Genomic DNA, 14,776 nt, shown 5'->3' on the forward strand with positions numbered 1-14,776 from the left:
GCTTACATTAAGTAAGGAAGAAAAACAGCGAACAACAGGTTATCATCGCAATAATTTAATGGTAGTGCAGCGTTCAGTGGAATTCATGTTAAGACAGTAGCTTTCCAGTTTCTTTGGCAGCTCTCACCAAATCATCCTGGTGTAAAAAGCCCTTGCATTCACATTGTGAAATTGTACTTTAACATTTAAATACATTCAGTAAATGTACACCAACTGTATACCATGCAGAAGCTCTTGGATCTTTTAGTCATGCATTACAAATAAACTCATAGTACAAAATCCAATATGGACCCAAGAAACTTCTCAGTTGTGAGCAAGACACAACCCAAAATAAAAAACCACTGTATACAAACTCTGTGACATCACTTAACAACCAATCATGTGCCAATTTATGTGCACATACCATGCAGCGGTAGTATGACATCAAAAACTGAACGAAGCATTAGCTGCTTTAGTCCAGCAGGAATAAGAGTGGAATCTTAATAATCACCTGCATAGAGACATTTTTTTCTTTAAAGGCAGAATTTGCTTTAAAAACCTTGAGTGCAACAGCAACTCAGTGGAAAACAACACTTTTAAGTGTAAGGTGGCAACACTGGTGTACTGAAACTGAGCTCATGTCAAATATTTGCCCAGCTAATCTTCCTCTGACTATCCACCATCAATGCAGTAATATTGACTTTTTAAAGAATTTTTAATAAAGACTTTGTGGGAGTGATGCAGGAGCACAAAAACATTATCACTGGGGCTCCATGCATCTGAGCCCTTTAAATAAAGAAATAATAAAGGAAGCTTTGAGTAGCAGAGCTACTCTGTAGAGATGAGGTGGACGATCATTTGTATGATGCTGGAGCCACGGGGGCAGCTGCACAGGTCCATGCTCGGGTTTTTGATTTTATCCTCCAGAAGCAGGTCCAGCTCCCAGCGCAGCTCCTTCAAAAGCTCAGCCACCTGGATATAGTCACACAAGCACATGTAGTAACATATATGTTAACTTATATGTTGTAGTTGTTCAGTTGTCGTGCTTGCACTCTCCATAAAACTTGTTAAACCTTTAAAGCATATAAACTCTACACAGCTTGTACGCCCGTTGCAATACTAAGATCTGAGCCAGCTATAACTCTTTGATCATGTGATCAAAAAAAAAAAAAAAAAAAAATCTGATTCTCTGACCTCGTGTGAAGCAGCAGCAAATCGGATCCACCCATCATCCAGGGAGATGACAAACTCCCTTCTGTGCAGCTCCACGTTGACCTGTCCGCATCCAAACAGCACCAGCGGGTAAACAGACACCATGCTGCAGTCCCTGATGAAAACGCGACTCGTTTTCACCTTCTCATGGTAAACCAGGTACGGGCTGTCGTAGTGGCGAACCTGGTGCATAAAGAACAGAAAGGTGAGGCTTATTTCTCCTACAAGTTGTTTAGTTTGGAGCGTATCTTTTTTTCCCCCCCTAACCTCACCGTGTAGTTGACGGATGATGGATGCACGTGGACGTAACCATCGTTCTTGGTCACAAAGCGGAGCTCGTTGGCTTTGGGTTGCATCTTCATCACTCCCGTGCCCGTCTTCTTATAAGTCCCTTGAGGAGCTCGTACCTGCAGGACATCAAGTGTGAATGTTTCATACTTCTGTTTGGCTTTCTGTTCTTTACTTGTATGACAAAGAGGGGGACTATGCCCACCTGGACCACGTTAGGATAGAGGGCAGCACACAGCATGGCGGACATCAGCCGGATGTTACTGGAATTTAGGTTTGCCTGAGATGCAAAATATTAGAATTTTTGAATTATTTTCTCCAAGATGAACCCTTGAATCACTGATTCAGTGATTTGTATGTGTCACCTCAGGGCCAGTAGCTTCCATGACCCCGTCTGTACCCTTGTAAGACATTTGCTCAATAATCCTGGCCTTCAGTCCCTCCTTGATGAAGCCAATGTCAGACAACAGCTCAGCAAACTGCCTCTTCAGACTGGCGATCTCCTGCCAAAGGTCACAATTCACCATTTCAAATATTATTCATATAAAACACACTGCTCGGGCCATTTGAAATTAAATCTGAATACATTGGAAGAACTTCATAAGCTTTAGCACTGCTTTAGATTTATATTCAAACAGAGAAGATCAGAATTATACTGTAGAGCAAGTGAGTTTATTGATTCTGGACAAGTGATTAAGTGCTTCTGGACACCACTGCCTCACCTGTAAACCCCGCCATGACAGGAAGTTCTCCCTGCAGTAGAGGAAGCTGGCACGGTGGCCATTCCTTGCTGCGGAGCACCATCCCTGCATAAAAAAAAGAAAGTTTTTATATTATCTGTATGTATTTCAACATCTTTGAATTATCTTATCACAATAAGCGAACGCAGTAGGGACCTTGTATGCCTGCAACAAAGCTAGATGGTCACTTTTAGCCACTGCAAACTCCACTTTCTTTTTATTTGCTTCCTCTCGCTTATCCCATGGAGACACCTGGAAGCAGACCAGATTTTCATTTCCATAAAATTAGACACTTGCATTACAAATATACATAATAAACAAATAAATGTCATTATGTAACCTCCTATCTGTTAAAAACCAACAGAAAAGATGAAGCAGCTCATTACTGCGCTGTGTACTATACTTGTAATTGTTAATGAGCCTAAAATCAGGGGCATGCTGCAGATGAACTGCACATAGCGTCTCTCAACAGAAACTAGCGCCTTCTTACAAATGGGGATTTGAAGGCCAGACTTGCAGCAATGGTGAGTGCTGGGTCAAGGCAGCGGAAGATGGCGCCGAACAGCATGAGCTTTCCGATGCGCACGTCGACAGGCAGGCAGGCCAGGTGGTAGCCCAGCGGGGTCAGCTTCTCATCTGTGGTCAGAGCTCCCAGGTCCTGAAGGCGCTGCTTGGCAGCGTCCAAGCTTCCCACTGACGGGGGCTCGATGAGCCGAGAGAAGACTGACTCCAGCGGCTGCTCCGCGAACACATCCAGGATCTTGATTCTGTTACAGAAAGGTCAGTGTTGTGAACAACCGTTTTGGAATTTCTCCAAATCAAATGCCATTTGCATTTTATAGTCAGAGTTATGTGGGAAAAACAGACGGCTCTACCGGAGACAGAGCTGCTCTAGTGGCACTCTCTGGATCTCAGGCAGCTGCTGCTCAGCCAGCTGGTGTTTAAAGCAGTGGCTGGTGAAGAGGTGGAAGCAGACCCCCGAGGCCACACGACCTGCTCGACCCCTTCTCTGCAGCGCGTTAGCTTGAGAAATCCACGTGTCCTCCAGGCTCTCCATGCTTTTAGATGAATCGTACCTGAAAGAAAAAAATATATATATATCAAGGGAGACTTAGAGATTTGTGGATTTGAGCATATATCAGTGCATCTTTATGTATCACAAAACCATTTTAATATGATTGCATGGGCCTTTTAAAAAAAACAAGAAGTATAATTCACACAGTGTTGGGAGTAACGGAATACATGTACCGCCGTTGTCTAAGGAGCTTGGAAAGAAAAGCGTCTGGACTTCTTTGAGTTGCTTGAAGACGTTTCACCTCTCATCCGAGAAGCTTCTTCAGTTCTAAGGGTCAAGGGTGGAGAGTCCCAGATTTAAAACCCAGTGGGAGTTTCCCCCCAAAGAGGGACAAGGGACCCCCGATGATCCTCTACCTAATCACATGAGCTTTTCTTTCCAAGCTCCTTAGACTACGATGACCTGGATGACTGAGAACCGTCACAGACATGTACCGCCGTTACGTATTTAAAATACAAAATATGAGTAACTGTATTGCGTTACAGTTACCGTTTAAAAAGGTGGTATTGAGAATACAGTTACTTTGTTGAAATAAATGGATTACACCGTGGTTTTTTCCTGTTTCATATGTTAGGCTATGCCCTCTCTATTTTTGGTAATTCCACACCGGTGGAAATGCAAACAAAACACGCATTAAGATGACGTGAAGAAATATTTTTTTAAATTCTCTAACATGAATGCAATAGGCAGAGTGTTACAGGCATAGCCCTAAACAATGTAGCATCATGGGCAGTGTAGTCCGTGCTGCAGGGAAAATGGACTGCCATACCCGTTATGTGTCTGTGAGCGAGAGGGACGGAGAAAAAGGAGAGTGGAAAAGTACGAGTTATCACCGAGCCGAAAGCTGGAAGCATGTAAATATAATAATAACCACTGCAGCCAAAAGGAGTGCCTGACGAGCCCAGCTGTAAGTTAACTATTAAGACTCGACTGTACACTGTTCTGTTTTCCTCCGAAACAATAAGTTCCTTTGGAGCAGCCTTTCAACGCCTCTCTCTGTCCCTCGCTAGCAAAGTTGACCCAGACAACAAAGTAAAGATGGTTTTCGGCTACGAGCCCGACATGAACCTGATGTATTTGCCAGAGGTCCCTTTACTACGGTTCAGAGCCGCGGACCTGTTTTATATACGCGCGGAATAGTTTACTATACGAGATCGCTGCAAAAACTGCAGCCTGACCTAATGTCCACCCTACTGTTACTCATTTTATATTAAGATTTAAAAATCTGGTCGGTATTGGTATGGCGAGTAACCTTCAGTAATAGTAATAAATCACATTCATGTAGTTGTAAAAAAGCATAATAATATATTAAGTAATCCAAAGTATTCAGAAGACGTTACTCTCATTGAGTAACATAACAGAATACGTTACAAAATACATTTTGGGGCATGTATTCTGTAATCTGTAGTGGAATACATTTTAAAAGTAACCTTCCCAACACTGAATTCACAACCCGAAGCTGTCAAAAATGAGAATTTAGGGCTAGCATAATAGAAGGTTACCTTTTCTCCTTCATTTTTCCGGAGTCGATGACATAAACCACGTCGTCGATGGTTACTGAGGTCTCAGCAATGTTGGTGGAGATGATGATCTTTGTGACACCATCTGGAGGCCGGCTAAAAACTGCTTGCTGCTCCTCATTGGACAATGTTGAGTGAAGGGGGTACACCACGCACCTGATGGGCATGACCAAAAGTTACAGTTAATGTGTTTCAGTCAAAAGTTTTCACACAAACAAACAAAAAAAACTGGTTCAGCTTTTAGCTTCATTTTATACACATACAATTGCAAACCAAGTGTTGCCATAAAACACACACAGACCTGGACGCGCCCCTGTTGTTGAACATTCTATTGGACTGAAGCTGCTCATAGAGCATCTTGATCTCAGCGAGGCCTGGCAAAAACACCAGCACTGCACCTGCAGACACAAAGCAACATAACCAGTGTTCAGCTTCACAGCTGTCCCCAATCCAGATCAGTACATCAGAGACTTACTGGCCACCTGTATATGGCAATGTTAACTGGACTGGCTCTTAGATAGAACAGAAAAGCGTTATATGAACACTCAAAGCGCTTTACACAACTTGTTCATTCAAACAAGTACTTTTTCTAAGCATATCTAACATTCACACATGCATTCATCGGAGAGCAACATAGAGTTAGTCTTGCCCAAGGATATTCGGCATGCAGACTGGAGCAGGACCGCCAACCTTCCAGTTGGCATGTGACCTGCTCTACCACCTGAGATTGCTTTGCTGTCAGTGTTGTTTTCTTACCAGGTGGGTAGTTGTGCTTTCCTTCTACTATCCACTCCAGCAGGCTTTCCACCAGGTCCATATTGATCTTGTCCAGGTCCATTGTGGCGATGGTTTTGAGCACAGACTTCTTAGTATCTGCATCAGCAACGCAAAATTTTAGATGTATGCCCTGATTGGCACTGGCAGCTTATCTGATTAAAACCTAAATATATTTTCATTTCACCTTTGTATCTGATGGTGAGATCCTGCAGGCTGAGCTGTTGGTCTGGGACCGAGTCTTTGACAAAGTCTTTATTACAGAAAGACATGAAGTTCCAGACATCTTCACTCAAATCATCTACCACGCAACTCAGGTCCCCTCTGCTTCGGGCACCCGTGGTTGACTGATTCTGTTTTCCTGAGCGCATGTAAGGGCTACCATCCTCAATGACATAGCTGGAAAAAAACAGTACAATACACAAACCGTTGTGTTACTACGCAAATTGTAAAGACAGTCTACGGTTTACTTAAATGTTTTAAAATGTATTTACCGAGTATTAGCAATGGCATCTTCAAGAAAAAACTGGTCAACAGGAAAGGTGCGCCCTGGAGCAACACACATTATTAGAATGAAGAGGGGAATGCATAGAATGAGGTGTAAGAATAGAATTAGTCAGTTCTGCTAATAGATTACCTGGTATGTGGATAGTAGGACAGTTATAGAAATAGTCAGAAAAGAGGTTTGCATTAAGAGTGGCACTCATGAGGATAATCTTCAAGTCAGGCCTTTGCACCATCAAGTCTTTGAGCACCAGAAGCAGAAAGTCACTGAAAATAACAAATTAAGAGACAAGAAACAAAGAAGCAGCTTAAAATTTTTTTTTCCAGGTTCATTTTTCCACATGTTACAATACAAGTGCCATTAAGCTGAAGTATTTCTGTCTCACCTCTCCTCTGTTCGCTCGTGCACCTCATCCACGATGACATGCGTGACTCCTCTGAGGTCTGCCTCACCCTCCAGTCTCCTCAGCAACACCCCTGTGGTGCAGTATAGCAGCCTGGTGACTGAAGTCTGATAAAAGGAGCAGTCAGTGTTGGAAGAGTATATAGTATTAATATAAAAAAAAACAGACAACCAGAATGCTGTATTGTAGATGTTTTTATATCTGTATCTGTACCCTGACACTCTCCAGGCGGATCTGGTAGCCCACAGAGTTCCCCAGACACTCTGCGCGCTCCTGTGCCACTCTCTGAGCCACTGACATGGCAGAAATGCGGCGAGGCTGCGTGCAGATGATGTTGGCCACCTGCTCCGCGGGGCCACTCAAAGAGGCATCTAGAATGAACTGAGGAACCTGAGTGGTCTTACCACACCTGCAGAAAAGTCACATTAATTTAAAAAAAAACAAAAAAAAAAAAAAAACACATGAAACACAGTCATGTTTAGGAACAGGCAATAATCACAGGTATGTTTAGCATCTTTTTTGTGAAGGTGAATTTTTATACTTCTTTCAAACTCGAGTCCTCTTTTATATTAAGCTTACACTGGACTTTGGTATAGGCCATCTGTTCAGCCACAGCAGGTTTCTGTCTAAGTTTATATATGATTTTTATATTATATGATGATCAAATTGAACCATTTATCCTTAACCATTTTCATACAAAACCCAGACTACAAAAGAATGAGAGTTTAGAACAATGTGAAACCTGAGCTTTTGGTTCATTGAGATTACCTATGTACATACACTGATCTCTCCAAAAGTTGATTCTGTTCATCTGGACGTAGCGTTTTGTGGGAGAAACGTTTCGTCACTCATCCAAGTGACTTCTTCAGTCTCAGCTGACTGCAGGTTTTCCCAAATCTTATAAGCAGTAAATTTGCATAATAACTGAAACCAGCCCACTGAAGGAACAATGGGCTGGGAGGTCAGTTCCTTAATCATAATTATGCAAATTCTCATGACCATTTCTCATGACCAAATTCTCAACAACCACTGACCAAAACCCACTGATCAATGGCCATGAGTACCATTCACAGAGAGTTGGGGAATGGCTGCAATCACAGCATTGTAAGATGGCGAAAGATGTACCCTTAGGCCCCCTCCTCGATTCAGAGATGGTTTTTCCCTTTTCACGTAAATGGCCTCCTTGACTCCGCGCTCAAACCAGCGTTCCTCTCTGTCCTAAGGGTACATCTTTCGAGACGATACACTGATCTCATTATTTAAAACTTCAAATAATTATAACAATATAACAGCAGATATGACAAAAAGTAAGGAAAGCCATAGTAGATCTCATTTATAAACTTTCAATTTTAATATATCTGATGTAAATGTTTTTAATTCCATACAAGCTAAAACCCTTCATATATCCATACATCACATTTGACTTGCTATTGGTTGGGGAAAAAAGGCTGAAAGGGTGGATCAGTATCATTAAAATATATTTTTTCTTTAATTTATAAGTCACGGTAAAACTCTGGGACCTACCCAGTCATGCCACTGATCACCAGCACCTGACACTGGTCCAGTACATCTAGGATGTGCTCTTTCTCTTGCCAAGCTGGAAGATTCTTCCTCTGTTCAAGCATAGAACTGTAGCGTCTGGAGGACTGGTTTGACAGAGGAACCAAAGGAAATCGGAAACAGATTACAAAGGATGCATCATACTGAGAAGGATTTGGAGGAAGAAAAACCAAAAAAAATATACACATTTTTTTCCTAAGACCCACCTGTTTCCTACTGAACTCTTTGCACAGCTTGCTGTTTTCTAGCAGCAGATTGCCCATCGTATTGTGCTTTTTCACCATGTTCCTCTTTAGCTTGACGTAACTGTCGTTCTTAACTGGAACTGCGTGGTCCCTCTCATCCTCGTCTTTCTCATCCAGCTCTTCTGCATCCACTGTCCGTTTTACTAAAAAGTGAGCAGAATTAAATACAGCTCTCTATTGTATAAAGAAACGACAGAAAATATATAGCAAAAATGTACATTTCTATCCGACTTACTATCTGTGGTCCTTGGGTTGCTAGATGCAGCAGCACTCCCGCTGTTTGCATGGTTACTACTGCTGGTGATGGCATTCATGCTCTCCTCAGAAGCTTTGCTCCTTACAGTTTTACTCTTTGCTATGGCAAGAAAGGGTGGAGGAACAGCAATCACAGGAGGTGGGGTGCTGTATTTGTGATGCCGTATGGACAATAGTTCTTTCATGGTATTTTCATCCTCACACAAGGTTATCAGGGTGTAAACAACAGGCTGGTTGCTTTCTGCTGCAGACAATGCCTCTCCAAGTAATCTCTCAGTCACATGGAGCCTCCCCGCAGCGCAGAGAGACTCATCATTGGTACTGAAGGCAACTATTGGTGCTTGAAAAGGGTAACGGTTCCCTTTGGGGAAACGAACTTCCAGCTCATACTCAGGAGGAGAATAGCTGCTGACACCAGGCTGGCCTGGGCCTTTCAGGTCCGAGGAACCAGCCTCAGACATGTCTTTTTTGGGAAATTCATGTTTGAACCAACATTTGTTTCCATAGCGGCAGCCTTGACCTTTCATGTAGAATTTGCAGATGTCACCGATGTTTGGAGCTCCTCCACCTACCACTCCTCCTTTCTTAACAGGAGATCGTGAGAGGAACGACAGGTCCAGGGTTACTGTCCATACAGCATTGGCAATGCGCTCACTGAAGCGATCGCCATAAATAGCAGCTAGAGCCAAGGCCTCCTCCTGCTTTTGGTTTACACACTCATCCAAAGGCACCTCATCAAGTCCATCAGGGGAAACTGCTTTCTGACCATAGCGCTCAGTGAAAATCTGTTGGAGGAGCTGTTCCAAAGTTGCCCCAAACTCTCCTCCACCAGCTTCCAGCGCCTGTTTGCTGCGCTCCCTGTCAAAACCATATCTACACAGAGGAAATTATGAGAAAGCAATGGGTTAGAAGCTAATTATATTTACACACAAAAGCACCGATTCAGAACATCTGATTTAGCTCATAGGTAAGGTTCTGGAAATAAAACAAAATTTGAAATCACCTGCAGAGCTTTCCTATGGCAAATAAGGAGATAACAGGTTCAGGGCTGGGCTGTTCATCCTCATATTCTAGGTCAAATGTTGGGCTCTCTGCTTTCTGTACAGGCTCATCATTCGTGGCCCAAAACTGGCCTTCCTCACGGTAATCCAATTCATCAAATTCCTCTTCTTCCTCCTCATCTAGCCCGGAATAATCTGAACCAGAATCACTAAGGAACAAACAGAGGGTTGCATGAGTTTATTTCCTAGCTTTCTAATTGTTCTTTTCAAACAAGTGCGTATGTACTTACTCATACAGTTCATCAGAGTCCTGTGTCTGTAAAATCCTCAGCAACTCCTTGAGTTGTTCCTGGTTCGCATTAGTCATGAAGATCTTCTGCAACGGCATACTGCTCACCTCTGGTCTGATGCATTCACTGACCTTTGAGTGCATCCTGGTACTCGTCAAGGACCTTGGCAGAGCCTTGCTACTACTTTTCCCATTTCGGTCTCGATCTCTAGCTTTCTTTCCTCCTCGACCACCATCCCCGCCACCAGCATGGGCGCCACCACCTCGTCCTTTATTTGATCTGCAGACAGAATGAGACACGAGGCAAAATGATAGGAAATCAACTGAAGCCGAGCACACAAACCTAAATATTTCTTCAATATAAATTAACACCTGCTGAAATAAGAGGGTCCAAAATCAAGGTTGAAATCATCCCCGTCATCCCAGAGCCTGGTTCCTCCTTTCCGATTTCCTCCTCCTCCTCCTCTTTGTTTATTAAATCTTCCACCTCCTCTGTTGGGCTTCCCACCTCTTCTCCTTGCGTTCATTTCTCTACCAAAGGACACACGAACAGTTTCATTACATAAACACCAGTACAAATACAAAATTGACTATTAAAAAAGAAAAAAAAAATCACTGCTGTCAGAATATACTTACACTCAATCAGTGTCCAATCATAGCAGAAAACAATCTGCGAAAAGAGACATTAAAAAGCATGGTCTGAATAAATTTTTCCAACCCTGGGAGTATACCCCCCAAAAAAAACCTAGATGAGGGAGAGAGAGCTACTGGTTGCGGACCCGGGAAGAGCAGGCAGCTACTACTGTCCACCCTCTGCAGAGCACAGTCACACATCGCTGTGGGCTGGCTGGCACTTCAATTCAATTCAAGTGCGAGCAATGAGATGGTGGCTGACACACAGCGCTGGTGGCTACAATTATGCAATCAAACTTAACATGCAGACTAACAACCCAGTCAGGGCGATGACCGATTAACCCCACGGCTAGGTGGCTGGCTACAGGCAAAGTACAAAAGACCAGAACATATAAGGAATAATGTGGAAGTAAGGTGCTGCACGTTAATCATCTTCAAGTATAAGGAGTCGGCTAGCTAACGAGCTAACAGCTAGCAAGCACACTCATCACTTTTAATGTAACAGTAAGCTAACTGAAAAAAGCCTCCCGGCAAGGCAAGTCAGTGAATCTAAATGCTTTAAAAATGTCAAAAAGTATAGAGCCGTGTTATAATCGGTAAAGTGCGCAATAAACTGAAAAACGAAACTTTAATAACAATTGCGAACAAACCTGAACCAGCTGCTCTGACCACCGGTAGCCTGCATCTCTTCTATTGGCCCAAACTCTTGAGTTCAACGTTTCTTTTCCGGTTTACGTTCGCGCTTAGAAAAAAAAAACACAATAAAAAGTTAGCAAACAGTATCTCTCGGTCACTCGACAAGGTTAAAGTCGAAGGTTTTAGCGGCGGTAAGCCTTTCTTCTTGTTATTTAAAAACGGTAGTTTAATAAAACGCATTTAGAGCGTCGCACAAGCCATTAAAGATATTACTTTGCACCAATTCCGTAACTATGGTAACAAGGGCTAGCCTCTAGCTGCCTTTAAAACACAGGACCCCCGGCTTACTGGCAGCATTAGCTCCATTTAAGGGCAAGTAAAAGTGAACAGTTACAGTGCGGTTGTAACTTGTGTCATAGTCACAACTTTCTAATCAGCTGTCTGACTTTTCACATTGAAGAAGTTGGCCAGAACACAGCATTTGCTCTCGGCTCTGACAACCATCTGCCAGCTGGGGGAAGCTGTCACGGATGTCTGGTAGAGTGTGATTGTGAAGATATGAGTTCTAACACCTAGTCTGCGCACACTCACACACACACAAACCCTGTTCTGATTCGGTGTGATTTTCATTTTCAGATAAGAAAGGAAGCGATTCTTTGAACACTGATGGTAAATATCCTCTTCGCGCCACAGTTTGCGCATTCTTGTGACAGCGTGAATAAATGTGTATTTGTTTACAGGGGGTGGACCTCTAAAAGTCTCCTACATTTTTCCAAACGGAGACAGATATGGTAAGTTATAGCTGGCTGATGATCCAGCTTTACACGTGAAACATTTCCACGTGTAAAAATCTTGGGAAGAAGAGACCTAATTCTTGGTTAAAGCAATACACAATGCCTCAATGTGACTACTCAGATGAAATTTAAGTCTATGCTAATTATGTATGAACCTCTGTTCTCCACAGAGGGAGAGTGCAGCAGGTCTGCATATGGAGCACTGGTGAGGAGCGGTGCTGGTAAACACACCTCAGCAAGTGGCATCACATACACTGGAGAGTGGCATGAGGACAAAGTATGCAATTACTGCCTCAAACATCAGTTATTTTTACCATGTGGTTAAACAAACATAATCTCCCTCTCTGTCGCTCTCCCAGATGCATGGTAGAGGGACCATGCAGTATCCCTCTGGAGCACAATATGAAGGAGAATTCAAAGACAACATGTACAACGGCACAGGAACATACACCTTCCCAGATGGTTCTATGTGTAAAGGTCACTTTCATAATAACAGGTAAAAAAAATGCCTTTTTAAAAATATTTTCTGGAAAAAAAATCAGATAAATATTAAAGACAACTATTATATGAGAGTTTTTATTTTAAAAGACACAAACATGTCATTTGGGAGTTTGCACAGGAGATGCAATTGACCAAACAAGAAATCCCAGACAAACCTAGTACAGTTCTTAAAGCACCTGACGATCAGATGAGATTTAAAGTTACATTGCTTAGTATGGGGACGATTCAAATGCAGGATGTGGGAACAAACAAAAAATCCTAAATTCAAACTGGATTCTTCTAATCTTATGATTATACAGTCCAACCTGGGAACCAAAATATAGCCAACGCAAAGATATGACAATGACAAGGTTGAAAAACAGGTCAGTATATATGCACAAGTGATCGACTGAAGATGAGAAACAGGTGGGGAACCAAGCACAGGTGAAAGTAATCAAGCAAAGACAACCACAACCAGAGAAGCAGGCGCGAATGAAAGAGTGAAACCTGACATATTAGGAAACCAACTATCAAAGTAAAGCAGGAAATAGCTAAAGGACAAATTATAAACACTGAAATAATAAGACTTAACACTAAAACATGATAATAAGTAGAAGGTGCTACTACATAGACAAAACAGTGGGGAAGTCAGGGAAACACTAGGAAGACTTGAATAACAGTAAAATCAAAGCAGGAACCAAAAGAGGAATTTAAATGATCTCAGCTGGTGATATAAAAAAAAGCATAAATCAACCTGCTCTAAATCAATTTTACGCTGCAGCTTCTTGAACACAGAGTAGAACATTGATTAGTTACATCTTTATTTGCATATTTCCACATTCTTTATATTCTGTTCATGTGACAATTTCTGTGATTGGAGTGGTTTCTGCTCAATTAATCTTTTTTAGTCTTAAGAATAGTCAAGCATGAGGCAGAAAGTACCCGTTTTTTTCCCAGCTGGAGTTCTTAGGTTTGATTAAGCCAGCTAACACAAAGGAAACCTGGCTATGTTAAACTTCCTTCATAGGTCAAACCCCAGGACCCCGACATAATAAATTGAAAGAATATATGGTAACAACAACTGTTTGGATGAACTGTATCCAGACCAGACTGAAATTTATCTTTCCTTATTTTTATTTATTGTACGCGTTTAGCTACAATATTGTGTAACCCAGTAGTTGTTGTTTCTTCGGTTCTTTGGCTTCGTTTGGTTCAAGCAGATGAAATTGAAGATTTTAGCTGTTTTTACTGGTGTGTTTCAGGTTGGAGGGAGATGGGGCCTTCATTAGCGCACAGGGACTGTTCTGGACGGGGGAGTTCCACGGCAAAGCAGCGCTTGGACTCAAATTGGAACACAATCTTTAGGCAAAACAAATACCACACTTTGGCACATATATCTATAACATTAAAATGTAACTGCATCAGACAACAAACTTCTTCTGTATTTTGTTTTTCATACAAGATCTTGTGCACATTTTCTTTCACTTCATATATTAGTGGGTGACAGTCGCTGGCATAAGTGAGTCAAGTATCTACAATACTGTGTCTTGACTCTTTGTGAGAGTGAAGGACAAGTGCAGGGTAATTTTATTATCACTGCACCACCATCCAATCCCAGAGGGGCTCATGTCCCCATCCATAACAGCTGTACCCAAACTGCTGGAACATTGGCCTGGGGAAGAGTGAGTATGTGGTCATTTTGACCTTCAGTGTGTGTACACACAGCTTTGTGTGTGAACTGGCTTTCTGCCCCACATAACCCCTCCGACAAATTAAAATGAGTCGACAAACAAACACAAGTGTTCAACACTGTTTAATAAGCAACTCTGCAACTCTGATATCGTAATCTGTCACTCTATCGTATAATGCCTCTATGGATGTGTAATTGCACATACCCCTGAACATCTTCAGTGTCGAGTATTTACTGGATCTAGAATATGCAGATATGGAAGTGTGAGTAACAAAAAACACATATATACGGTAATAACGTCCATACAATACTAAACACTTCTGGTGAAATATTACCCTAGATACAATAAACGGCAATTTTCACTGATTGTACAGTTTTCAGGTAGAAAAAAAACAACATTTTTTTTTGCATTCCAAGTCTTCAGTATGGACTTGAATGCAGATAGCAGAAACAAGAGAATAAAAACAGGAAATGGCACTCAAATTTGGCACAAGATACAAAAAGAAATAAACATTACATCTGAACTTTAAGTGCGACCAACACTCACAATGAGCTACTGTGTTTTTGTGACGATGCACAGCTTATGCAGTAAATGTTTAGAGGTTCAGGTGTATCAGAATGTATATTCCTCTTTACAGGTAGTGAGCCAGAGAATGGCAAGGAAGCTTTTAAAACTGTTGTCATATATATATATATA

At 42.0% G+C, this 14,776-nt stretch overlaps 2 protein-coding genes across 5 annotated transcripts; one reads left to right on the forward strand and one right to left on the reverse strand.

Moving 5' to 3' along the window:
* Nucleotides 1–39: 39 nt before the first annotated feature.
* Nucleotides 40–11,235, reverse strand: dhx57 (DEAH (Asp-Glu-Ala-Asp/His) box polypeptide 57). The gene is made up of 25 exons (XM_004560826.5): nucleotides 11,130–11,235; nucleotides 10,483–10,516; nucleotides 10,219–10,377; nucleotides 9,848–10,126; nucleotides 9,560–9,766; nucleotides 8,537–9,429; nucleotides 8,263–8,444; nucleotides 8,021–8,142; nucleotides 6,710–6,905; nucleotides 6,479–6,603; nucleotides 6,226–6,359; nucleotides 6,083–6,137; nucleotides 5,776–5,987; nucleotides 5,571–5,687; nucleotides 5,116–5,212; nucleotides 4,797–4,970; nucleotides 3,095–3,295; nucleotides 2,710–2,986; nucleotides 2,376–2,471; nucleotides 2,202–2,285; nucleotides 1,845–1,982; nucleotides 1,685–1,759; nucleotides 1,464–1,598; nucleotides 1,174–1,374; nucleotides 40–951 (listed from the first exon to the last, which is right to left on the reverse strand). The coding sequence occupies exons 3-25, from the start codon at nucleotides 10,371–10,373 to the stop codon at nucleotides 808–810; spliced, it is 4,299 nt and encodes a 1,432-aa protein (XP_004560883.2). The 5' UTR covers nucleotides 10,374–10,377; nucleotides 10,483–10,516; nucleotides 11,130–11,235; the 3' UTR covers nucleotides 40–807.
* On the forward strand, nucleotides 11,186–14,152 carry morn2 (MORN repeat containing 2). Of its 4 annotated transcripts, none has more exons than XM_004560828.6 (7): nucleotides 11,186–11,306; nucleotides 11,576–11,652; nucleotides 11,752–11,784; nucleotides 11,856–11,906; nucleotides 12,080–12,186; nucleotides 12,269–12,405; nucleotides 13,652–13,845. In XM_004560828.6, the coding sequence occupies exons 2-7, from the start codon at nucleotides 11,646–11,648 to the stop codon at nucleotides 13,752–13,754; spliced, it is 438 nt and encodes a 145-aa protein (XP_004560885.1). In that variant the 5' UTR covers nucleotides 11,186–11,306; nucleotides 11,576–11,645; the 3' UTR covers nucleotides 13,755–13,845. The 4 variants fall into 4 exon arrangements, with proteins under 4 accessions (XP_004560885.1, XP_076732018.1, XP_004560886.1 ...); XM_076875903.1 differs by lacking the exon at nucleotides 11,186–11,306 and adding an exon at nucleotides 11,347–11,487; XM_004560829.6 differs by lacking the exon at nucleotides 11,186–11,306 and having other exon boundaries at nucleotides 11,513–11,652; nucleotides 12,080–12,114; nucleotides 13,652–14,152.
* Nucleotides 14,153–14,776: the final 624 nt, after the last annotated feature.

This window comes from Maylandia zebra, linkage group LG17, assembly GCF_041146795.1.
Source record: "Maylandia zebra isolate NMK-2024a linkage group LG17, Mzebra_GT3a, whole genome shotgun sequence".
Lineage (NCBI taxonomy): Eukaryota > Metazoa > Chordata > Actinopteri > Cichliformes > Cichlidae > Maylandia > Maylandia zebra.